Raw genomic sequence first — 24,653 nt, 5'->3', positions numbered from 1 at the left:
AATGTGTTCACATGTATATGGGTGCCTGTGTGCAATCAGGTGCATGCGTGTGCATGTAGAGGTCAGAGGTTGATGTCAGATACCTTTGTCCATCACTGTCCACTTTATTTACTAAGGTGGAGACTCACTGAATCTGGAACTCATGGGTTCAGCCAGTCTTAAGTAGTCAGGCTTGATGTGGGGAATCCCCTTTGCTCACTGAGAGCTGGATTCTGCCAAGCCTTTATGCCAGTCTGGGGATCTGAACTCTGGTCTTCATGCCTGCGTAGCAGGTGCTTTAATGACCAAGATATTCCCCAGCTTTCTAGTTCCTTTCTGAGGCAAGCTTTTGATCCGTAGCTTGGGCTGACCCTGAACTTAGTAGTGACCCTGGCCTTAAACTGGCAACCCTCCTTGTCTACACTTTGTGTTGAGATCTCAGGCATCTTACACCACGCCTAGCTTGTATTTAGTTTTTGGCTGAGCCAGGGCTGCTGAGCACACAGCTACCAGGGCAGCCAGATGGCTTAGTTTCTGTGTTAGTTTAATTGCTAGCTTGGGAATCTGGGGCTTCTTCAGCTCTGTCTTTCCACAGGAGTGTGTGAAAGAGAAATTGAACCTGTTGCATGAATTCCTGCAAACAGAAATAAAGAGCCAGTTATGTGACTTGGAAACCAAATTACATAAAGAGGAATTATCTGAGGTAAGTCTGTTTCCCAGTTACCAGGGCGGCAGAGGCTCCTGTTTGTCCCATTGACGTCTTCCTCCTAAATTATCCTTTGCTGTTGTAGGAGGGCTACCTGGCTAAAGTGAAATCCCTTTTAAATAAAGATTTGTCCTTGGAGAATGGAACACACTCTCTCACCCGAAAAGCCAACAATTGTCCAGCCAACGGGAGCCGGCCAAGCCGGAGAGCAGAAATGGCAGACTCAAAACAGCCCTCCAAACTCAGGCCGAGGAGAAGCAAGTCGGACAGTGAGACCAATTGTAAGAACACACGGCAGTGGTTCACAGATGTTTGCTTGTTTGGGGTTTTCTGGCTGTGTTGAGACGGTGCCTGTCTGGATGGCGTAGGCTGCTCCAGCCTTCTGAGTGCTGGGTGATAGGCCTGTGCTGCCTTGCCGATCTCACTGGACTTGTTTCCGTCTTGGAGGTTGTAGTTCATTTGAAGAGACAGTCCATCTTGAACCAATGAGCGTGCACCACATGTATTCTAGTTTCTTTCTGTTCATTTCTGGTGCTGAGAAGGAAGCCTAAGGCCCTGTGAACACTTAAGTACATGCTGACATTCAGCTGCACCCTTACTCTCTGGTTAGTTTCTTAATGTTCCTTTCCTTGTCTGTCTGTCTCCTGTCTGTCTCCGCCTCTTCTGCAGTGCCAGGGATGGAACCCAGGACCTTTGGTGTGCTAGGGAAGGGCACATCTGCCAAACCCCAGCTGTTGTCTTTTTTGGGGTGGTAGTAGTGGTGTCCGCGATGGAGCCCAGAGCCATGTGCATGCTGTACAGGGGCTTTGCAGTGGAGCTGGCCAGAACCTCCAGTTTATTTTCTGTGCGCTTCTGCCTAGCTTCGACTCACCGAAGTGGTCCCTACAGAGGTTTCCGCATAGGGCTTTTGATGTTTATAATGGTGTTGACAGGTGCATGGGCACCATAAACCATTCTTGGATTCTGAGCTTTCTTTCCCTGGGTTGTATGATGCCATTGCCCGATATTGAGCAGTGGCAGCTCTAAGGGGCTGTCTGTTGACATGTGCAAGCTGGCGCACAGTTTACTCGAGATTGAAAGTCAAGAAGGGTATATTCTTGCAGCACCTGGCCATCTGCAGCCATTTTTCTTACTGAAGAATGCCATGTCTTTTTTCTTGCTTTTAAACAGCTGAAGCTTCATCTAGCTCCATGGCTACGAGGAGAACCACCAGGCAGACCACCATCACATCTCACTTCATGAAGGGGTCAGTATGTAATGAGGGGGCTGTTGGCCATTTCTTGGGGATCTGGTAATTTTGGAAAAACATAATGGAATCAGAGTGAACTGCCTAGCTTCCATAATTGATAAGTTTAATTTTTTTTAATATTTATTTATTATGTATACAGTGTTCTGGCATGTGTGCCTATATGCCAGAAGAAGGCATCAAATCTCATAGATGGTTGTGAACTACCATGTGGTTGCTGGGAATTGAACTTAGGACCTCTGGAAAAGCAGCCAGTGCTCTTAACCTCTGAGCCATCTCTCCAGCCCCAAGTTTAAATTTTATTTATTTTGCCTTTATTTTAGTACTGAGGATAGAACCCAGGTTCTGGTTCATGTTAGGAACTCTGCCGTGCCCCTGCTCCTCCTAGGGATTTTAGGCAGAGGATTTCCCACGAGCTGCAGCCCTATGCAGGTGTCTGTTTTGCAGGTTTTGTTCACTGGATGTTGACAAACATTACTTGTGAACACCTTTTTTTTTTCCTCACTTTTTGAGGAGACTTAAAGCATACACAAGCTACAGCATAAAGTACTACAAGAGTTGTTAATGCTCAAACCTGGAGAGATGGTTCAGATAAGAGCACTGGGTGTTCTTTCAGAGGACCTGGATTTGATTCCCTCCACCCACATGGTAGTTAATGACTATCAGTAACTCCAGTCCTGGCGATATGAGGCCCTCTTCCAGCCTCCTTGGGCACTGTGTACATGTGATGTACAGACATACATTCAGACAAAACATTTATATACATAAAACTTAAAGAACAAAACAAAGAACCCTCACACTCATCACCCAGTGATAGAAAAATAAAGCATAACACTGTTTCCATGCTTTTTATGAACTTTGTTTCTTTTTCCAGTTCTGGTAGTGGAACCTTGTTCACAAAGTGGTACCATCCAACTTCATATGGACATGTTTATATAGACACAAACATGTGTTGTTTAAGATTAATTTCATGCACACGCATGCTTTGCCTGCATTTATGTCTGTGCACCACATTGTACAGTGCCTGTAGAAGTCAGGAGGGTGTTGGGTCCCCTGGAACTGGAGTTACCAGTGGTTGTGAGCAGCAGATACTGGGCCCTGAACCCAGGTCCTCTGCAAGAGGAGCAGGTGCTCGTCAGCACTGCTATCTCTGCAGCACCACATATGTTCACACACACTCACTGTGTGTGTGTGTGTGTGTGTGTGTGTGTGTGTATGGATGTGAGCACTGGTGTTCACAGCTGCCAGTAACTCCAGCTCCAGGGCACCTAATACTCTTCTGTCCTCCAAGAGCACATGGCATACATAATTTAAAATAATACATGTAACTATTAATTAAAAAAAAACTTCTTTCAGTCCTGGAAAGATGGGCCCTTCCTGGCAGGGAAGATAACCTGTGCCTTTAAGAGGTTCTTTTGTGAAAGAAGGGAAGTTATTGAAGGCCTCTGGATGGCTGGTGTGTACGTGGGGGTGTGTCTCAGAACTAACAGTCTCCTCACTGTGTGACAGCCCCACTAAACGGAAACCCAAGGAAGAATCTGAAGAGAGACTCTCGGACGAGTCTGTTGCAGAGAAGGACCAGGTGGGCCAATCCTGTTGACTCTGGACACTTAACTTTGTGTGTGTTGGCAAGGGTGGTCTGTCTAAACAGACTCCTAGTCGTGGGGTGTTGAGAGTGTGTGGGTTAGAGGGAGGACAGAGCTCTCGATGGAACGTGCTCTTATGCTAGAGCCTGATGGGTTTGAAATGGCAGGGCATCCTAGCAGGCTGGAGTCCTATATAACAGCTGATGCTGTAGTTCTTGCCTGAAGGCATCGGGAGGCGCAGAGTTCTATTTACTTTTCAACGTTGGGATCAAATTGAGGGCTTCACCCATGTAAGCCCTGTTCCACTGAACTACACACAGGGTCACTGTGTTTGATAGATGCAACTGTATATTAAGACTGTATTGTGTGGCCCAGGCTGGGCTTGAACTGTGTGTACTTGAGCCTGGGCTTGAACTCTTGGTCTTCCTGCCTCCACCTCCCAAGTGCTAGAATGACAAGTTTGCACCACTATCCCAACTGGTTGGGATTTTTATGTGTATGTTTGTGGTTTTGTGGGGGGGTATGTGCCCGGGCATGCAGATGCTCAAGGAAGCCAGAGGTACCAGATCCCAAGAGCTAGTTACTGGGGGTGGAGTGACTTGGGTAGTTGACATGGGTCCTGGGAACCGAATTCTAGTCCTGTGGAAGAGCAAACTGCACTTAGTGACTAAACCATGTCTCCATGCACCCTACTCCCCCTTTTGAGACACGATGTCACTGTGTGACCCAGGCTGTTCTGAAACCATAACTGAGGCCGGCCTCAGTGGCCTGAGTGCTGGGTTGCAGCTGGGCTAGCATACCTGGCTCTACCCACCCTGTTTAACTTGTGTTTGGGGGGTTGATCTGATCCGCCTCCCAGGACCGAACCCAGGGCCTTGTGCTTGCTAGGCAAGCGCTCTGCCACTGAGCTAAATCCCCAACTCCTGATCTGCCTTTCAAACCAACATTGTCTTGTTCTCTATTCCTCCCTTTGCCCAGGATAAGAGACGCAGAGTTAAAGGCACAGTGTGGTAAGAATCCTTATAATCTCCTTTGGTTTGTCTCAGTTATAGAGATTACTTTCTGAAAGCTAAAAGTAGTTCTGTGGTAAGTTTTCTTAGCAACTATAAACCTGTTAAGGATGATGAATTTGGGAACAAAGTATTAATCTTTCACTTCATGTAGAATTCTCCCTCATCACAGAATGAGTTGAGGTCTCTGGGTATGAGGCCTGGGTGGAAAGATCTCCCTCAGTATTCGGGGCTGAGAATACTTGACTGTCACGGTCCTGGGATGGTGATTGCTCTTAGTGTAGGAAGCTGGGCTCGTGAAGCTGCTGCTGGGGACTAGGCTGCTTCAGTCCTGCCTTTGTGATGTTCTGCTTTGCCTGACAGTGATGCTGGAATTTCTGAAGGGGAACCGGAAACAGAAACACCGGGAACCCAACTGTGTCAGGAAGAGCCAGGTGAACAGGTAAAGCGCCTTCACAGTCTTCTTTCTTTGAGCTTGTCTCTCTGGTTCCTAGAGTGAGGTGGAGGGGAGGAGAGCAGGACAGCGGTGAGTGTCAGCTGAGCAGGAAGCCTGGACTAGGTCTTCATGGAGGTCTCCTTTTTGAGCATAGGAAGTGCTGAAGGTTCCATAGCACTCACTATCCAGGTACAAAGCTGCCGTCTGGGCCTGGGTCCTAGCTCAGGGCAGAGTGTTGGTGTAGCATGCTTGAGGCTGTGGGTCCATCCACAGTGTCCTAAGCAAGCAAACCTGTCTGACATTGCCCCTGGCTGAGATGAGGTCAGCTCATTCCCTCAGGCCAGCCCTGCAGAACAGGGAAGGTTCTGACCACAGATACTTTGTTCAGCAGCAAGACACGGGCAGTTTTTTGTTTGTTTGTTTTTATATACAGGCCTGGGGATAGAGATTTGTTGGAGTACTTGCCTGGCATACATGCAGCCTTGGGTTTCATCATATCCAGGAACAACACATTTCCATGCACACTTATACTCCTAGTATTTGGCAATTGGAGGTCATCCTTTGCTTCATGGCAAGTTCAAGGCCAGTCTGGGCTCCATGAGACTATCTGAAAAAGCAAAAAACAAAACCAAAAAAATTGGTTTTTACATCTATTTGTGTCTGTGGGCCTACACATGTGGATATGAAAAAACAACTTTTAGGGGTTCTCTTTCATCACGTGGGCCCCAGATACCAAACTCGGGTCATCAGGCTGGATTCAGCCCTGAGCCGTCTCACTGGCTCTGGCGCTGGCTTTCCTGTGTCCAGGGACCTGCAACTCAGGCTGTTAGGCCTGCATGGCAGGCCTTTTTCTGCTGAGGTAGTTCCTTAACCCTTTTAAAACCTTGACTTCCTGTGTGTGCTGCAGCAGCTCCCCAGCCCAGGACTGCTTTAGTTTTTCTTTCTCTGCTGTCTGCTGACTCCACCAAAAGAAAAGGCAGTTGTTGTTGTTGTTTTTTATTTTATTTTACTTTGTTTTTTTCTGAGACGGGGTTTCTCTGTGATGCCTCGGCTGTCCTGGAACTTGTTCTGTAGACCAGGCTGGCCTTGAATTCACAAAGATCCATCTGTCTCTGCCTCCTGAGGGCTGGGATTAAAGGCGTGCGCCACCCCTGCCCAAGTGGGCATTTATTTATTTATTCATTCATTCATTCGTTCGTTCGTTCGTTCGTTCGTTCGTTCGTTCGTTCGTTCGTTCGTTCGTTTTGGTTTGTCGAGACAGGGATTCTCTGTGTAGCTTTTCGCCTTTTCCTAGAACTCACTTGGTAGCTCAGGCTGGCCTCAAACTCAAAGATCCACCTGGCTCTCTCTCCGGAATACTGGGATTAAAGGCGTGCGCCACCACTGCCTGGCTGGCTTTTATTTTATTCATTCATTCATTCATCCATCCATCCATCCATCCATCCATCCATCCATCCATCCATCCATCTATTTATTTATTTATTTATTTATTTATTTATTTATTTATTCTTCCCCCCTCAGAGCTGAGGACTGAACCCAGGGCCTTGCGCTTGCTAGGCAAGCGCTCTACCACTGAGCTAAATCCCCAACCCCTGGCTTTTATTTCTTAAGGAAGAGAATTGGGTTTAATAAAGATACTTTAGGGCGGTGGTGGCGCACGCCTTTAATCCCAGCACTTGGGAGGCAGAGCCAGGCAGATCTCTGTGAGGATCTCTGTGAGTTCGAGGCCAGCCTGGGCCACAGAGTGAGTTCCAGGACAGGTGCAAAGCTACACAGAGAAACCCTGTCTCGAAAACCAAAAAGAGAAAAAAGAAAAAAGAAAAAAAAAAGAAATGTTTAGGGCTGGAGAAATGGCTTAGAGGTGAAGAGTACTGACTGCTCTTCCAGAGGTCCTGAGTTCAATTCCCAGTAACCACGTGGTGGCTCACAACCACCTGTAGTAAGGTCTGGTGCCCTCTTCTGGTCATACATTCTGTATACATAAATAAATAAATAAATCTTTTTTTTAAAAAAAAAAAAAAGATGCTTTAATGTGGGCTTAATGTGAGGGTTGAGAGAAAACAACTTAGAGTCTAGATGTGGCCCCTCAGAGTAAGACGAGTCCAAGTGTGGGTGTAGCTCCAGGGAGAGCCACCCAAAACAGTGGTCTTGATAAGTGTCCACCTTACCAACCTCACTAACTAGAATCTAGTAGGATTATTGCAGATCTGTTAATTCAGGACCAATTGGGGATTTTTCTGGATGGTGCCAGTGTCTCACTATGTATGCATGTATATCTGGCTGACTGGAACTCAATGTGTAGACCAGGCGGGCTTTTTTATTAACTCTTTTATTCTCTTTTAGGAACGTGACAGGAGATTTCGTGGTCAAACCAGAGAACTGTAAGTACAGCTGGATGCCTCTGTTCCCTGTAATGATGCTCAGTTGTCATATCATAGTTGTGGATGAGGGTCTGATACTGAGCACTATTGTATTTTGTAGTCTATAGAAAGTTCTGAGAAAAGCCAGTGCAAGGCAGGCTGGAGAGATGACTCAGCTATTAAGAACACTAGCTACTCTTCCAGAGCACCTGGGTTCTCTTCTTGATAACCACATGGAAGCTAACAACTGCCTTTAACTCCAGATCCCAGGGGATCAGATAGCCTCTTCTGGCCTCTAATACCTGCTGGCATAACACCCATCCACATAAAATATTATTAATATAATGAAAACCAGACCACCGAGACCCAGTGAGATGGCTCACCCGGTAAAGTGCTTGGTGCACAAGTCTGACAAGTTGAGTTCAATCCCTGGCACCCACACGATGGAAAGGGATGCATCCTGAAGTTGTCTTCTGACTCCCATGGATCTGTGCACTCACATTGTCCAGATGACTGAAGTCAAAGCTGGGCACGGGCCGGGGACACGTCTGTAATGTCGTCTTGGGAGGTTGGAGGCTGAGGCAGGAAGGTTGCCATGAATGCGAGACCAGCCTGAGCTACAGAGTGAGACACTGTCTCTAAAAAAAAGAAATAGGAGCATTGTGGTGCACACCTTTCATCCTGACACAGGAGAGGCCGAGGTGGTCTCTAAGTTCAGGCCAGCCAGGACTACTCCAGGGAAGACTGACATCATAGTGGCCTGTGACCTTCTCAGTGGTCACCCTGCCTTCGGTAATGTGGCTGAGTAGTTATATAAGTTAGCTTGTGCTCAGAGTGCTGGCTGATTGCCCCAAAGTTTAGCAGCTTAAAGCTAGGCATTCATTGAGCTCACGAGGCCTGCTAACCTACAGCTGATCCTGTCAGGGACAGTGGGCTGACTTAATTGTCCCTGACTTGCTCCACCTGAGCACATTCTCGTGGCAGTGGAAAGGCACAGACGGGTAGTGCTGGTCTTTTGATATTTATTGTGATTTGTTTGGATGTTTTAATTTTATTTTTGGTTTTTCTAAATAGGGTTTCTCCATGTAGTTTTGGTGCCGGTCTTGGATCTTGCTCTGTAGACTAGGCTGGCCTCAAACTCAGAGATCCGCCTTGCTCTGCCTTTGCAGTGCTGGGATTAAGGTGTGCGCCACCACCGCCAGGCTGCTTGGGTGCTTTTTTTTTTTTTTTTAAGATTTATTTATTTATTATGTATGCAGTGTTCTGCCTGCATTTATGCTTACCGGCCAGAAGAGGGCACCAGATTTCATTACATTGGTTGCTGGGAATTGAACTCATGACATCTGGAAGAGCAGCTACTGCTCTTAACCTCTGAGCCATCGCTCCAGCCCTGCTTGGGTGGTTTTTTTTTTGTTTTGTTTTTTTGTTTTGTTTTGTTTTGTCGGAGCTGAGGACCGAATGTTTGGGTGTTTTAATAGATAGGATCTCCTATGTATCCCAGGCTGGCCCCAGACTTGATCCTCCTGCCTCAGCATCTGGAATGCAGGGATTGCAGGCCTGTCCTACCACATCCAAATAGAGATAAACCTTTTTTCCCCCTTTGTCATGTGTCTTACGTGTAGGCATGTGTGTGTGTAGATAGGTGTGGTAGCCAGAGGCTGACATAAGTGTCTTCCTTTTTGCACCTATTCATTCAGGCAGGAGCTCTCAGTTGAGTCCAGGGGTCACTGGTAGGACCAGTCTTAATGAGCCAGCTTGCTCCGGGACTTCTCTGTCACAGTCTTCTAAAGACTGGAACCACGGGTGGATTGTCATGCTGGGCCTACACTGCCAGTATTTACGTAGTGAGCCGGGCAATCAAAACTTCTGTCCTTATCCGAGCTGTTTTCCCAGCCTCGGAGATAGTGGGTTTTTTTTCTTAAGCTTCTGTTAATACCCACTTGACTGACGTAAATATTGAAGGTCCAGAGGACAGCCAAGTATCTGACCCATGGGTGAGACTGCTGGAGAGGAAGGGACAGTTGGACCCCTGTGTGAGGCCAGCCTCTGTGCTTGCTGATGCTGGCCACACTCCACTCAGTCCTCACAACAGTGTCCACAGGGCAGGTACAGACGGTCCTTCAGGCCCCACATTGCCAGTGGAGGCCTGCTGGTGATTTTGACTTAATCTCTGGCATTTCTGATTGTCATTAATTTGAAGAACTGAGGGGTGTGGCTCATAGATCCAGGATGCTTGTGAATGTGCACACAAGTGTATTTGAAAGTGTTCTGCTACAGGTTGCTGGCAGAGGTAAGAGGACAGCTCTGGGGATTCAGTCCACACCTCCATGGTGGGTTGTGGGGATTGAACTCAGATCTGTGGGCTTTGTGTCAAGTCCTTCTCTCTGTTCAGCCATCTGGTGTGTCCCCATTGAGTCCTTGTCATCAGTTCATGACGCGCTAGGTTTGAGCCCCAGTTCTGCAAAAATATGGAATATAAAGGATCAACAGGTGAAGGATAGCAAAGATGTCCCATCCTTGAGTTCTGCAGGAGAGGTCACTTAAACCCTCCTTTTGACTAATTGGATGGTGTCCAGAGCCTTGGTCCCACCGCTGTTCATGTGTGAGTTTTTTGTTTTTTTTGTTTATGTGGCAGAACATCGAGGCAGAGATCAAGGGAGGAGCCAGGCAGAGAAGCAAGACCAGGAACCCACAAGGAAATGGACGTTGATGAAGAAGCAAAGGCAGAGTCCTTATTTATCTTAAATGGGCCTTGTCTGTGTGCTCCTACTGGATTGGCAGAGGTGGTGCTGGGCAGGGTTCTGGGTGCAAAATCCATCCCACATGTTACTTGTACAGATTTGCCGGGTTTCCCTCCGATGTTGGTTGTCACTGCATGTCTGAGCCTGTTTGCCTGGACCAAGGTGCATGTGAAGCCTACTTCTTTAGAGACCTGGTCCACCTGGTCAAGCCTTGACTTGTTCACCACACCTGCTCCCTTAAGTCTTACCATCAATTCTTGACTCCCCCTCTTCCCGCCTCTACTTGCTCAACTGAGCACCCTCACAACCTAAAAAAAGGCTGGCAAAATGGTATACCCCAAAACTTGAGCACCAGTAGGGTAGAGGCAGGAGCAGGAGTTTCATCTCCTTAGCTAAAGATGAGGATCAACGGGGTTGGGGATTTAACTCAGTGGTAGAGCGCTTACCTAGCAAGCACAAGGCCCTGGGTTTGGTCCTCAGCTCCAAAAAAAAAAAAAAATGAGGTTCAAGGCCAGCCTAGGCTATTGGAGACTGTCTCAAAACAACCAAAATCTTCCCTGTGAAGCCAAAGCATACAGTTGGAGGGTGGTGCGAGGATTCTGTTCATTCAGTAAAATATGATGAGGTTGTGTGAACAGCCCCGTGTTTGCCTGGTCTGTAGATCTCCTCTAGTGCATGTGTTGCCTAGTGAATGCTGTGTATTGTAGTGTACAGTGCAGTATTATTTAGGGAATGGGACCAGGACAGTCTGCATGGGCTGAGGACGGTTTTCTGAGCCACTGGCACCTGTGATTGGTTGAATCTCAGGGACATGGAAGACTGATTGCCCGGGTGCCGAGGCCTCATAGGGTACAGTGCTCAGTCTGGATTCCTGTTTTATGGAGCTCTAGGGCCGTAGGTGAGGTCACACACTCGATGCTCAGGTCTCCACCTTAGGAGATGCCTGGGAAATGTCCATTTGGTTTCCCCCATTGGTTAGGGAGTGGCGCCTGAGCCAGTGTGCGTATTCTCACTCCCTGCTGGCCTGTGAGAGCAAGCCACAGGCGACACTCCGGCACCACCCAGGGTCTGGTGATGTTTCCGTGCCTTTCTCTTCTTCGCTCAAATGCCAGTGGGTCGTGAGCAGTGCTTGCCTCCAGTCAGGGAGTTTTTGTTTGTGTCCCGTCTTATTTTTTTATATGTGTGGGTGCATGTAGACATCAAGAGGACAGCTTGTAGTAATTGGTTTTGACTGCCACAGGGAGCCCTGAGATTGTCAGGCTTGTTTGCAAGTGCCGCGTCATCTTGTTGGCTGAGCTCTTAGTTTGGGATGGGTTTTTGATGTGGGACCAGAATGGCCTTAAGCTCCTGTGTCCCTAGCCCAGAGTGCCTCACAGCTGCCTTGTGGAAAGGGAGGGCTGAGGTTCACACCAGTTACATAGACCCACTCATTCTAGATGGGCTTCTCAGTGAGGTACACTCTACAAGCTCGGAAACTGCTAGATGTGTGCTTTCTGGTTTGCTTTTTGTTCTATTTAAACAGTCTCACTGTATAGCAAAGGACCACCTTGAACTCTCAGTTCTCCTACCCCCGACTCCAGCCCCTAGTGCCGGGATCAGAGGTCTTTGCCACCACTCCTTATCCATACCGAGCTAAGGGTGGAACCCAGGACATCATGCATGCTTGGCAGGCACTTGACCCACTGAGTCCCAGCCCGTTGTAGTGTTTTGAGACAGGGTCTTACTATGTAGTCCTGGCTAGAACTCACTCTGCTGACCGACCTGCTTCTGCCTCCCAAGTGATGGGATTAAAGGTGGGTATCACCACGGTATCAGCTGTGGTTGGGGGCTTTTTTTGTTTTGTTTTTGGCAAGGTCCCTGTTGACTTAGACAAAAAAAAAAAAAAAAGAGGCCTCCTGCTTTTCCTCCAAGTGTTAGGTTACAAAGTTCTTTAGTTTAGAAAGTTCTTTAGTGCCTGCTGATTTGTGGAATTGGGGAGATGGGGGGTACAGTCTTAGCATCTGGTCCTAAGAGAGAATGTCTCCTGGTGTTCAGAACCAGGGTGCTGACTCTGCACACTTGAGCTTGCAGTCACCTGCTTAACCTCGGAAGTAACGCTGCTGTTTTCCCTCCTCCATTTCTGCTGTCAGGATAAAAGAAGGCTCAGGCCCAGGAGTCAACCCAAAGACCTGTAAGTGTCAAAAGTGCTTGTGCCTTGCTGTCCTGTTAACTCATAAAGGCTCTGCTAGGGGGAGTTATGGAGCCGACGGAGAATAGGACAGGCTGGGGGCGGGCTACACGCTCAGCTGTGTGTGGCTCCGCCTTATCACCCAGCTCATGAAACTATGGGAGTCCCCTGGGCCATCTGCAGACCTTCTTTCAGAAGGAATCCTGCCTTCAGAGTCTTCATGGCTGTTGGATTTGGGGGTTGGGAGTGTTCAACTGTGTCTCATGGAGCCAGTGCTGACTTTGAGTTCCTGATCCTCTGCCTCCTCCACCTTGCTGGGCTGAGATTACAGGTGTAGACCACCATACCTAGACTTCTTAAAATTTGTGTATGGGTATTCTGCCTGCTTGTATGTTTGTGCACTGTGTGTGTATATAGTGCCCTCAGAGCTTCTGCAACTGGAGTTAGAGACAGTTGTGAGACACCGTGTGGGTGCTGGGAGTAGAACTTTGGTCCTCTGGAAGAGCAGCCAGTGATTTTAACAACTCTCCAGACCTCTGGATTTTTTTTAAAGATTTATTTATGTATACATGTCTGAGTTGGTTACTTGCATGAGGTGCCCTCAAAGGCCAGAAGAGGTTGTGAGATTCTTGGAGCTGGAGTCCCAGGCTGGTGTAAGCTGACTGTTGTGGGTGCTGGGAACTGAACCGGGTCCTCTGGAAAAGCAGCAAGCACTCAAGTACTGAGCCATCCCTCCAGCTTCTTGCTTTTTTGTTTCTTCAGTACTGAGAGTCTAACACTACCAAGTGCTTTACCACTGAGCTATGTCCCTGACTGGGCTTTTTGAGGCAAGGTCTCATTGTGTTGCTCAAGCCAGCCTAGAACTCGTGATCTTAGAAATTCATAGCCTTTTAAGTATTAGGATTGCAAGTGTGAGTTACCATGCATGGCAGTGTTTGCTTTGTGTGTGTTTGTATAAAGTCAAGAGGTTGACACCCGGGACCTCTCACCCTCGACCCTGAAGCTCACAAATGGTGATTGTACTAGCTGACCAGTAAGCTCCAGGGACCTCCGGTTTCCACATCTCCACAGTAGGAGTCCGGGGCTGTGCCTGCTGTGCCAGCTTTGCATGGATGCTGGAGATCCAACGTGGGTCCTGAAGACGTGTAAGGCGCCTTAGGTCCTGCGCCAGTGTTTTGCTCTTCGATAGGGGGTGTTCATCTGTCATTTTCAGAATGGGTGTGCTGGAGCTAGTTTTTCAAAGGTAATGTTTGGCGTGTTCCTTGTTCACAGGGCCACCAAACGGAGACCCAAGGAAGAATTGGAGGATTTGACTCCAGAGACTCCTGAGGACAGAGATGAAGATGAACGGGTAAGAAGAGCATTGGCTCTTCTATTCCTTAACTTAAAAAACAAAACAAAAAAACCGTGGTGATGGCGCATACCTTTAATCCCAGCACAGAAGCAGGAGAATCTCTGAATTCAAGGCTGGCTTGGTCTACAAAGTGAGTTCTAGGACAGCCAGAGCTGTTGTTGCACAGAGAAACCCTGTCTTGAAAAACCAAACAAACAATTATTGTATGTGTATGGGTGTTTTGCTTGTGTATATGTCTGTATACCGTGTTCATGCAGTGCTGACAGAAACCAGAGGGTATCAGATCACCTGGAACTGGCTTTGGGTACTAGGACCTGTACCTGGGTCCTCTGAAGGAACAGACAGTATTCTTTTTTGTTTGTTTGTTTTGTTTTTTGGAGACAGGGTTTCTCTGTGTAGCTTTGCACCTTTCCTTAAACTCGCTTTGTAGACCAGGCTGGCCTGGAACTCACAGAGATCCGCCTGCCTCTGCCTCCCGAGTGCTGGGATTGAAGGCGTGTGTCACCACCGCTTTTTTTTTTTTTTTTTTGGTAATATTCTATTTTATTAAGATGTATTTGTTTATTATGTATACAGTATTCTGCCTGCATGTGCCCCTGCAGGCCAGAAGAGGGCACCAGATCTCATTACAGGTGGTTGTGAGCCACCATGTGGTTGCTGGGAATTGAACTCAGGACCTCTCGAAGAGCAGTCAGTGCTCTTAACCACTGAGCCATCTCTCTAGCCCCACAGCCAGTATTCTTAACCACGGAGGCAACTCTTCAGCCTCATTTTTAGTGTTATTTATTTATTTATTTTTTTAAATTTTTTATTCTTTTTTTTTTTGTGTGTGTGTGTCAGGATCTATCTGTGTAGCCCAGGCTGACTTCAAACTCCAGAAGTCATCTTCTGGTTGTTACATGCATATCATGGCACATGCACACCTACACAGTATATATACTCACACAAGATAGACAAATGTAATTTTAAAATTTCTAAGAGGGAAGAACTTGCTCTGAATAGAATCACAGTGCCACAGTGAATAAAACACCAGCATATATCTAGTCTACTCCAGTCCTAGTCTTTCAGGGTCTATTTATTTTCTTTGGTTTTTCGAGACAGGGTTTCTCTGTGTAGCTTTGGTGCCTTTCCTGGAACTCACTCTGTAGCCCAAGCTGGCCTCGAACTCACGGAGATCCACCTGCCTCTGCCTCCTGAGTGCTGGGATTAAAGCCGTGCGCTACCACAGGCCCGGGGGTTTATTTTTATTGAAACAAGATTTTCTTATAAACATAGCCTGGCACCCCCAGTGTTGGACACAGGTGTGTGTCATGTTAATTTGCTTCCTGTCTGCTGTTTTTTACAGCATTAAACTGTGACCCACATTAAGATCTAGACTATGTTTAAAAAAAAACAAAAAAAAAGCTGGGCAGTGGTGGCGCCTGCCTTCCGAGCACCCGGGGACAAAGGCAGGGTTACTTTAAGTTTGAGGTCATAGTGAGCTCCAGGTCAGCTGGGGGGACATACCATGACCCCTGGTCCACTGTCCAGATGATGCCACAAGAAGCATGGTGCCACCTCCCGAATTCCTAAAAACAGCCAACAGCCCAGCATCAGCGTGAAACAGGGCTGGCCAGATCCAGAACCAGACTACCTTCACAAGTTAGGACTTCATAGCTGAAACCCACAGGCTACATAACACACTCAGTCAGCAGTGGATCCCATGTCAGCTCCTGGGCTGACCGCTCAGTGCCGTCTGACACAGTACATTCTCTTGTGTGGGTCCTAATTCGAACTTAAAGATGGCACAGAGGAAGCAGGGCACTGTGGCTCAGACCTATAATCCCACCGTCAGGAGGCTAAGGCAGAAGGATCTAGAATTCAATGTCAGCCTGGGCTACATAGCCCGACAATTTTAGGGAAAAATTATTTAATTGAAGACAGTTTTGTGAGAGGTGAGTTTGAAGCATACACACCAACTAACCTACCACATTTCCTAAACAAAGGACACATTTAGGCGTTTGAATAGTGCTGCCTCCAAATGCTTCTGTGAAAATCATAACCCAGATTGTCAGTGTCTCTGGAGCTAGGGCGCTTAGGGATCGGGGAAGTGTTAAGCTTTGGATCCAGCAGGTTTGGCTTTATTGGGGTTGGGGGTGGGGCACCAGCGTTTCCTCCAGCTCCTTTACTGCTCACCGCTGCCGTTCTAAATCTGTGGCTCTTAGGACCTGCACAGGAGCCACAACCCCACACTCAAGAGGCAGAGACAGGTACATCTCTTCAGTTCAGGCCAGCCTGGTCTACATAGGGACTTATTTCCAGGCCGGCTAGGGCTACACAGTGAGACCTTGTGTAGCAACTTGACTTTTTTGAGTTCACTGAGTCATTTTAAACTGAAGAAATTCTATATGTTGCTTTGCTCAGGCTGCCTGTGATAGGCATCTCCAGTGATACCTGTATTTTCTGAAACTCGTGACTTGAAGAGGTCCATGTTTAGGAGGACCCCACAGTTAGCTACTACTGGAGAGGCTGCTCTGGGTCCCTGACCACTTGGATGTCGCTGTATCCTCACGTGGCTTTGGGCAGTACAAGGAGAGACTGGGCTCCGCTGTCCTCCTTCCTATAAAAATGGCATATCTTTCAGGTCAGGGCCTCACTGTTAGGGCCTTGTTAAACCTCACCTCTCTAGTTGCCCTGCTTCCTAATGCATTCACACTGGGGTGTTTGTTGTTTGTTTTTTAGATGGAGGTCAATCTGGGATACTTGGTGAGACTCTTAACTCATGGTCCTCCTGCCTTAGGCTTCTGAGCACTGAGTTCAGAGCAGGCTTTTCATGGAATTTGGACATTGGAGTGATTTGGGCCTCATTACCTGACTCTTAACCAGCTTTCTCCCTGAGTTTTGTGACAGTCACACATAGGAAGGTTTTGGTTTGGGGGTGCGGAGCGTTGTTTGGTTTTGTTATTTGAGACAGGGTTTCTCTGTGTAGGCCTGGCCTCAATCTCAATCCACCTGCTTCTGCCTCCTGCGTGCAGAGATTAAAGGTGTGCGCCACCACTGCCCAGCAGTATAGGAAGTTCTTAGTGCCATCCAAGCCTGAGGTGTCCTGACTCTGTTCCTCTTTCTCTTGTTTAGGAGGAGAAGAGACGAAAAAAAATGGCACCCAGAGAACCGTAAGCACTTTTTCCTTACAGAGCAGGTGATGCTGTGTCAGTTCTGGACAGAGCGGTGAGAGGTGGCCGTTAGTGGACTGCCACAGCGGCCTTAGCTTTCTGTGGGACTGGAGTGGAGCGAGGGTACTCTTCTTCTACCGGCCAACCTCAGTACCCTGTGGTTATTGGCACCAGCCTGCGTGTGGTGGCTTAGGAAGAGGTAGTGGAGGGTTGATGGTAGTGTCTTCTAATTTGATGAAATATCCAACAGCCTGTGCTTCCTTCCAGAGCGGAGAAAAAGGCGGCTCGAACCAAAACAGCCATGAACCCAAAGGTAAGGGCACCTCCAGGAACTTGGCCAGCTGCAGGACAGCAGTTCCCAGATGTTGGAGGGCTGCCCTGAGGCCGTACGTGTCCTTCCCACAGATAGACATGTCACGGTGCCCCCAGTGCGGCCAGTACCTGGATGACCCTGATCTGAAGTACCAGCAGCACCCTTCAGATGCTGTGAGTCCACGCTCTGCCTCACCCTTTATCCCTGCCTCCTGGTATGACCATGTCTCACTGTCCCCTGTCCTGTCCTTCAGGTGGAGGAACTCCAAATGTTGGTCAGTGAGAAACTGTCCATCTATGATTCCAATTCGTCTGGAGAACGCATTGACTCCTCTCCCCAGCACAGGGTGACCTGCTTCAGGTAACCACGGTGTTCTGTGGTCACGTCCTGTGGTGGGCATCCAAGGATTGTCCTCACCACAGGCCACTCAAGCTGCTTCCTTTTAACAACACCAGGAAGCCAATTAAGGTTGGGTAGACTTCAACCACAAGGATACATTTTGTTATTGCTGTTTGTTGGCTTTTCTGGGGTTTTGCTTTGCAGCCTGGGCCCGCCTCCAGCTTGATAGGTAGTCAAGGATGATCTTGAACTCCTGGCCTTCTTGTGCTAACACTCCCAGATTGTATAGTGCTCTGAGGATTCAACCTAGAGCTTCACTGACATCAGGCAGGCACTTCACAGCTGAGCCGCATTTCCAGCCCTGGTTTTGGTTTTTGAGACAGGGTCTTAACTGTCACCCAACTGACTCTGAACTCCCTCCTGTTGTTCTAGGTGTGCACCACTAAGCTTGATTTAACACAAACAAACAAACAAGACTAGAACTACGTATCCCTGGCTAGAACTTTCTAAATTGATCGGGCTAGACTCAAACTCAGATCCACCTGCCTCTGGCTCTGAGCCTGGCTTTGTTGCTGTTCTAATACTTGTTCACAGTGCTGGGGTAGAACGTAAGGCCTCCTGCACTCCAGCCACGCCCGCAGATTGGTTTGCTGCTTTGTGGTTGGTGCAACTGCACATGTTACATCTCTAGGTCATGCCATTCTGAAACTTATCCCTATGTTCACACAGTGACCGGTTCTGTGCACAGTGCCAAGTCCACAGACATAGCACCTCAGACCCTTGCTTTTCTGGTCACAGAAAACCAGTGAGAGCTCTCAGGTTACCAGTCAGAGGTTACTGGCCATGGGCAGAGTGGTTGGTGGAGAACCAGGGCCAAATGGATGGGGCTGGGACACACCAGTCCCTCTGGGTTGTATATGATAGAAGGGTTCCCTCAGGAGCACATATTGGCATCCCAATAGGCATTTTTCCTGGGTGCTCCTAGATGTTGAACCCGCCATGGGCTGGAGTTTCTTGGGTGAAGATCCCTGGGTGTGGCTGTGGCAGTATTCCCTGCAAGTTGATGGTGGCCATCTCTCTCCCTACTACTGGAACCTTGGCTCCCGTAAAGGATACCGTCTGCTAGTGGTCTACAGGGGCAGCCCTAAGGCAGTAGATCTGAGGGGCCAGTTGAGGATTGCTTGTAGATAGCAGTCAGCTGTGAATCCCACTGCGGTATCCTCATTCACTCAATTACATAGCCTCCTTCCTGGCAGGGGTGGAGATGGCTGAGGGCATGCAGCCCTTGGCTGAGTATGGCTGGTGGAAACATGCCCTATGCAGGATCAGGCCTGGTACTCCATTTCTTTTTAGTCTAGAGAGATGATTCAGCAGTCAACTCCAGTTCCTGATACCTGTGTAGGCAGCTCACAACCAGCCAGCTGTAATTCAGTGTCAGGGGGATCCTCTGGCCTTAGTGTGTGTACTTGTCATACAAGAGGGAGGGTGAGACACTGTTGGGATGGCATTGCTGAGTCCAGAATCCTCACTTAGTCTGGGTAGCTGGACTTGGACAGTGGCTTATGGCCCTCTGTGCTGGGCTGGGTGGTAAAAGTGACGTCTGTTGCCCGTGTAGCGTGTACTGCAGTCGAGGTCACCTGTGTCCTGTTGACACTGGTCTTATTGAGAAGAACGTTGAACTCTACTTTTCTGGTTGTGCCAAAGCAATTTATGACGATAATCCATCTGTGGAAGGTATGTGGAATAGTCCAGGTATGTGCAATGTTCAAGGGTTCTTTATTTAAAGAAGCAAGCAAAATTTAGGAAGCAAGATATCCCATGGGGGGCAGTACTACTTCAGGGGGAGAACTCAAAGTTCTGCCATTAACTGAGCAAAGTGACCCTGAAGAGAGGCAGCATGCTGGCTGTGTTTTCTAGCTGGGGTTAGAGTTGTGAGTCAGCATGGATTTTTTGTTGTTGTTGTTTTTGCGGGGGTGGGGGTGGGGGTTGAGACAGGGTTTCTCTATGTAGCTTTGGTGCCTGTCCTGGAACTCACTCTGTAGCTCAGGCTGGCCTCAAACTCACAGATCCTCCTGCCTCTGCCTCCTGAGTGCTGGGGTTTAAGCACCCCACCCCCCGACGAGTCATTGTGTTTTGTCTGTTATCAAGAGACATTTTTTTCACAGGTGGTGTCAATTGCAAAAACCTTGGGCCGATCAATGAGTGGTGGATCACTGGCTTTGATGGTGGTGAGAAGGCGCTCATTGGCTTTAGCACGTGTGAGTATCTGCCCAGTCACAGGTGTCCTGGAACCTCTGCCGGTCTGGGCTTGGTCCGCCTTAGAGGGGGGTCTCATAAGGCACGGGGAGGACCTGGTGACCTGTGTTATCAGTTGTATGACAGTCAAGTGTTTACAGCTCAGATGGGTCCAGGTCTCAGCTGGCTCATTTCCGTCTGGCTCCAGCAGGCTCAATGGAGAAGTTGGACTCTTGTGGGTTAGGTTGTAGAGTTTTTAGTTTTAGGTTGTTCTGGAAGCATGGGAGACGCACACTTGCCTGTGCTCAGCCTGGAGGCCATCAGATTGAGATGGCCTTAACTTTTTCTTTATATTTATTGAGTGAGTGTTTGCACCACAGCATGTGTGTTGTAGGGTCAGGACAACTTATAGGAGTTGATTCCCTCTACTATGTGAGTCCCTGGGATGAAACTCAGATTGTCAAACTTGTAGGAAAGTGCCCTTATCTGCTGAGCCTTTTCACTGGCCCAGAAACAGCTTTAAATGTATTACCTGCTGGACATAGCAGATCCCTGCTGTCCTAGCTTCTCAGGAGTTTGGGGCTAGCAATATGACAAGACCCCACTAAACAAACCAAACGGCCACCTGCCTAAAGGGCACGTGTGTAGGAGGACAGCACAGCTAATAGTCACCCTAACTGGACTGATCCCTGAGACCACGCATGCGTTCTTCCAGCATTTGCAGAGTACATTCTGATGGAACCCAGCCCAGACTATGCTCCAATATTTGGTCTGATGCAGGAGAAAATTTACATCAGCAAGATTGTGGTTGAATTCCTGCAAGGCAATCCTCACGCTGTCTATGAAGACCTAATCAATAAGATTGAGGTGAGAGCTTGACCTTTATGAAGGTTTGGATCCACATACATAGAGCATGGGTGATGCTATAGAAAACAGCATTCAGCGGCCGGGTGGTGGTGGCACACACCTTTAATCCCAGCACTCGGGAGGCAGAGCCAGGAGAATCTCTGTGAGTTCAAGGCCAGCCTCGTCTACATAGCTGGTTCCAGGATAGCCAGGGATACACAGAGAAACCCTGTCTCAAAAAACCAAAAAGAAGAAGAAGAAAACTGCATTCAGAATCAGAACCTTTCGCTACCACTAGAAGAGTTTTGACAGAAGATTAATGCAACAGGCCTGGGGTGTGGCTCAGTTGTAGAGCCCCTGCCTAGAGTCCCCAGCAGGAGCTGAGGGTGTGAGACTTGTGGTACATTGCTTGCCTAGCATACATGAGATACTAGGGTCCCCCTCCTACAGCATTACAAGGAGGCAAAATATTAGAAACGTCTGACCCTTTTTCTTTTCTCCCTCCCCCCCCAAAGACCACTGTCCCTCCTTCTGCCATTAACTTGAACCGGTTCACAGAGGACTCCCTCCTGCGCCATGCCCAGTTTGTGGTGAACCAGGTAGAGAGTTACGATGATGCCAAGGACAGTGATGAGACACCCATCTTCTTGACTCCCTGCATGAGAGCCCTGATCCAGTTGGCCGGGGTCACCCTGGGACAGAGGTAAGGGTGGAACAAGAGTCAGATGGGTGGCTTGAGCCCAGAGAAGGCAGTCTCTGTGTCTGGATCTCTAAACTGGGGGCCATCTCTCCCAGGCGAGCGGAGAGACGCCACAACCTCAGACACTCTGCGAAGGAGAAGGACAAAGGGCCCACAAAAGCCACCACCACCAAGCTGGTCTACCAGATCTTTGACACCTTCTTCTCGGAGCAGATTGAGAAGGATGACAAGGACGAAAAGGAGAATGCCTTCAAGCGCCGCCGCTGTGGCGTCTGTGAGGTGAGGAGGGCTGGCCTTAGATGTGGAGGCCGCAGTAGTCTCGAGAAGCAGCCTGCCTTGCAGGACAGATGGGGTTGAAGTCAGCAAGGGTGTCCAGGGCCTTTGTTGTGGGTGATGCCCCTGGCTACATAACCTGGTTTCCTGAGAGACGTTCACTTTGTTTCCATGTCCTGACCTCAGAGCCAGAGCCACCTCCCAGACCACATTACACTCTGGAATTCTGCAGAAGTACAAGTTTCTCTTGGCTTAGATTTGTGGCTGCAGAAGGCCTTTTGATGTGGCTTGAGTATTATCTAGCTCAGGCTGGCCTGGAAGTCTCAATCCTGCCTCATTCTTTCAAGAGCTGGAGTTACAGACCTGTGCCACCCACCATGCCTGGCTCTTGTGAATACTTTTTACATAGATGACCTTTGAATCAACCTGTGTCACATCCAAAAAAAAAAACCTCAATGTGGTTAAGCTGGAGGCACAAGCTTTGATCCAGGCACTTGAGAAGTGGAGGCAGGAGGACCAGGATTTCAAAGATCATCCTCAGTTACATAGTGAGTTTGAGGTCAGCCTGGGCCACAGGAGACCATGTTTGGGAAATTAGAGAATGAATTTATATATGGAACATGGCTTGTATGTGCACATGAGGCAGCTACGTAGACAAGGCTATCCTGAAACTGCTGGTGGTCCTTCCGCCTCCCGAGAGCTGGGCGTCCAGGTGTGTGGTGCCATGCCCAGCCCTGTGATGTCAGTGTGTCCTGACACCAGCTTACAGGGCGCACCTTGTCTCAGGCTGTAAAAGGGACTTGGGCATCCTGAGAGCTCTGACAGGAGACTCTTATGCGCTGTTCTTAGCACCAAAGGGGCAGCTGGGGTTTTCTTTAGAGGAAGTCACCCTAACCCTGTGACGCAGCTCAGGTGTATTTTTGCAGTTTACTGTTTTGACTGTGTGCAACAGAGCCTGGCTGGTCCCCATGCCCACAGTAGTGTCTGTCCTTTTCTCATGGCAGTCCTCCTCAGGATGCCCTGTCCTCGCCATCCTTGACTTTTTCTCAGTGTCCTTGTATCTAATGTTAATTCCCTTTAAAGTGGTTTTGTGGGTTTTTGTTTTTTTTTTGAACAGGGAATCTGGCGCTTGGTAGCCCTTTTGGTTACCTTGTTCTCATGCTCTTGTTATGTTTTGTTAGTGGCTATCCCCCCCCCCCCACTCCTCGGTGACAGGTGGGGACACTGGTAACTCTGTGACACCTCAACAGAGCTGCTTGTGAGTTTCTAGGGTGCACTCAACACCCTGTGTACCTCTAAATACTCAGCTTCCCAGGCCCCTTCTAAGAGCACAGTGTTGCCGTGGACCGAGTCAGCTGGATGACTTGACATGACTAATACAGGCTAAGTCTGGGTGGGAAAAGTCTCAGTGCTCAGCACAGATGCAGTATGTTTTCACACTTGAAAAACTATTAGTGAGCCAGGCAGTGGTGGCGCATGCCTTTAATCCCAGCATTTGGAGGCAGAGCCAGCCTGGGCTACAGAGTGAGTTCCAGGAAAGGCGCCAAAGCTACAGAGAGAAACCCTGTCTCGAAAAACAACATCAACAACAAACCACCAAAAGAACCTTTGTTGGTGAGGGTGTGTGCACAGGCTGCCGTGTGCACGTGTGGAGGTCAGAGTGACTGTGGAGCTGGTTTTCTACCTTGCTGTGTGTCTTGAGACACTTCACTGGCCCTGAGCGTGCATATTTTTGAAAGTTCCTGGGCTGGAGGTGGTGACACACACCTGTAATTCCCAGCACTCATCTGCAGAGGCAGGTAAATCTGAGTTTGAGGCCAGCCTGGTCTGCGTAGTGATTCTAAGACAGCCAGGGCTATCTAAAGAGACCTCATCTCAGAAAAGAAAATCAAACAAAAAAGTTTCTAGTTATGAGTGGCTGGTTGATCGACCCTTTTTAATATTTTTCAGGTCTGTCAGCAGCCTGAGTGTGGGAAGTGCAAGGCCTGCAAGGATATGGTTAAGTTTGGTGGCACTGGACGGAGCAAACAGGCTTGCCTCAAGAGGAGGTAGGCTACACTGTGTTCTGTTCTGAGAACAAGCCAGGGCGGCTGAGGCAGTGTCCTGTGCAGTGTCCTGTGGCGACATGGTGTGGAACTGACAGGACGCTTTCCCTGGGGTTGACTGCAGCGTGTGTCCTGCAGGTGCCCTAACCTGGCTGTGAAGGAGGCAGATGATGACGAGGAAGGTGACGATGACATCCCAGAGATGCCGTCACCCAAGAAGATGCACCAAGGGAAGAAGAAGAAGCAGAACAAGGACCGTATCTCCTGGCTGGGGCCCCCACTGAAGGTGAGGTCCCGTCCTCTTCACGCTGCTGCCGGCTCACCTGTGAGGAGAGCTGCCGTCCCTTCCCCCCTTTTCCTGATACTTAGGAGTAGAGTGCAAGGCCTCAGGCACTCGAGGCTAGAGCTCTACAACTGAACCTCAGCCCTCACTGGTAAATCCTGAGCTGCCCCTGGAGCCCAGGCAGCCCAGGTGCTTGTATACTTTACACTGCTCCATTTCCACCTCCCAAGTGCTAAAATTACAGTCATGTGCCACCATGTCAGGATTGATTTTTTGTTTTGTTTTAGTTTTTTTGAGACAGGGTTTCTCTATAAGCTCTCTGTAGGCTCTCACTGTCCTGGAACTCCTTATGTAGACCAGGCTAGATCAACCTGCCTCTGCCTCCAGAGCGCTGGGATTAAAGGCATGCAACACCATACCCAGCTTAATAGAAATAATTTATTGCCTCACTGTGGTGGTGCAGATCTTTAATCTCAGTGCTTGGGAGGCAGAGGCAGGAGTATCTCTGTGTTTGAGGCCAGCCTGGTCTACAAAGTGACTTCTAGGACATCCAGGGGTATACAGAGACTCTATCTCGAAAAACAAACAAAAATTAAAAACAATTTAAGCTGGGTGGTGGTGGTGCACTCCTTTAATGTCAGCACTCAGGAGGCAGAAACAGGCAGATCTGAATTCGAGGCCAGCCTGGTCTACAGAGCAAGTTCTAGGACAGCCAAGGCTATACACAGAAAGGCTTCATTCAGAAGCATTGTTTTTTGTTTTGTTTTAGAGATACACTCTCACTGTTTAGCCCAGGTTGGGTTAGAGCTTATTTTTTGTTTTTATTAATTCTTTTATATTTATCATATGTAGATTTCATAGAAAGTCAGGGAGAACACTGGA

At 48.5% G+C, this 24,653-nt stretch overlaps 1 protein-coding gene across 4 annotated transcripts in view; it reads left to right on the top strand.

Annotated features, from left to right (window-relative positions):
• Dnmt1 (DNA methyltransferase 1) overlaps positions 1 to 24,653 on the top strand; it is a 49,882-nt gene that overhangs the window by 10,647 nt on the left and 14,582 nt on the right. For 2 of the 4 annotated variants that reach the window (XM_006987030.4, XM_042280488.2), the window contains exons 3-23: positions 575 to 682; positions 771 to 966; positions 1,856 to 1,931; positions 3,441 to 3,513; positions 4,496 to 4,527; positions 4,891 to 4,969; positions 7,307 to 7,344; positions 9,959 to 10,046; positions 12,194 to 12,234; positions 13,504 to 13,582; positions 16,700 to 16,737; positions 17,005 to 17,050; positions 17,143 to 17,223; positions 17,304 to 17,410; positions 19,005 to 19,123; positions 19,555 to 19,647; positions 20,340 to 20,491; positions 20,986 to 21,173; positions 21,266 to 21,449; positions 23,394 to 23,491; positions 23,627 to 23,774. In XM_006987030.4, coding sequence (XP_006987092.3) covers positions 575 to 682; positions 771 to 966; positions 1,856 to 1,931; positions 3,441 to 3,513; positions 4,496 to 4,527; positions 4,891 to 4,969; positions 7,307 to 7,344; positions 9,959 to 10,046; positions 12,194 to 12,234; positions 13,504 to 13,582; positions 16,700 to 16,737; positions 17,005 to 17,050; positions 17,143 to 17,223; positions 17,304 to 17,410; positions 19,005 to 19,123; positions 19,555 to 19,647; positions 20,340 to 20,491; positions 20,986 to 21,173; positions 21,266 to 21,449; positions 23,394 to 23,491; positions 23,627 to 23,774 — 2,064 coding nt within the window. Of the gene's footprint in view, positions 1 to 574; positions 683 to 770; positions 967 to 1,855; positions 1,932 to 3,440; positions 3,514 to 4,495; positions 4,528 to 4,890; positions 4,970 to 7,306; positions 7,345 to 9,958; positions 10,107 to 12,193; positions 12,235 to 13,503; positions 13,583 to 16,699; positions 16,738 to 17,004; positions 17,051 to 17,142; positions 17,224 to 17,303; positions 17,411 to 19,004; positions 19,124 to 19,554; positions 19,648 to 20,339; positions 20,492 to 20,985; positions 21,174 to 21,265; positions 21,450 to 23,393; positions 23,492 to 23,626; positions 23,775 to 24,653 lie in introns of all 4 variants that reach the window. The other 2 variants (XM_076575767.1, XM_076575768.1) reach the window with 1 other exon arrangement.

Source organism: Peromyscus maniculatus, chromosome 7 (assembly GCF_049852395.1).
Source record: "Peromyscus maniculatus bairdii isolate BWxNUB_F1_BW_parent chromosome 7, HU_Pman_BW_mat_3.1, whole genome shotgun sequence".
Lineage (NCBI taxonomy): Eukaryota > Metazoa > Chordata > Mammalia > Rodentia > Cricetidae > Peromyscus > Peromyscus maniculatus.
Note: the sequence above shows the minus strand (reverse complement) of the source record. Positions and strands in the feature narration are given on the sequence as shown.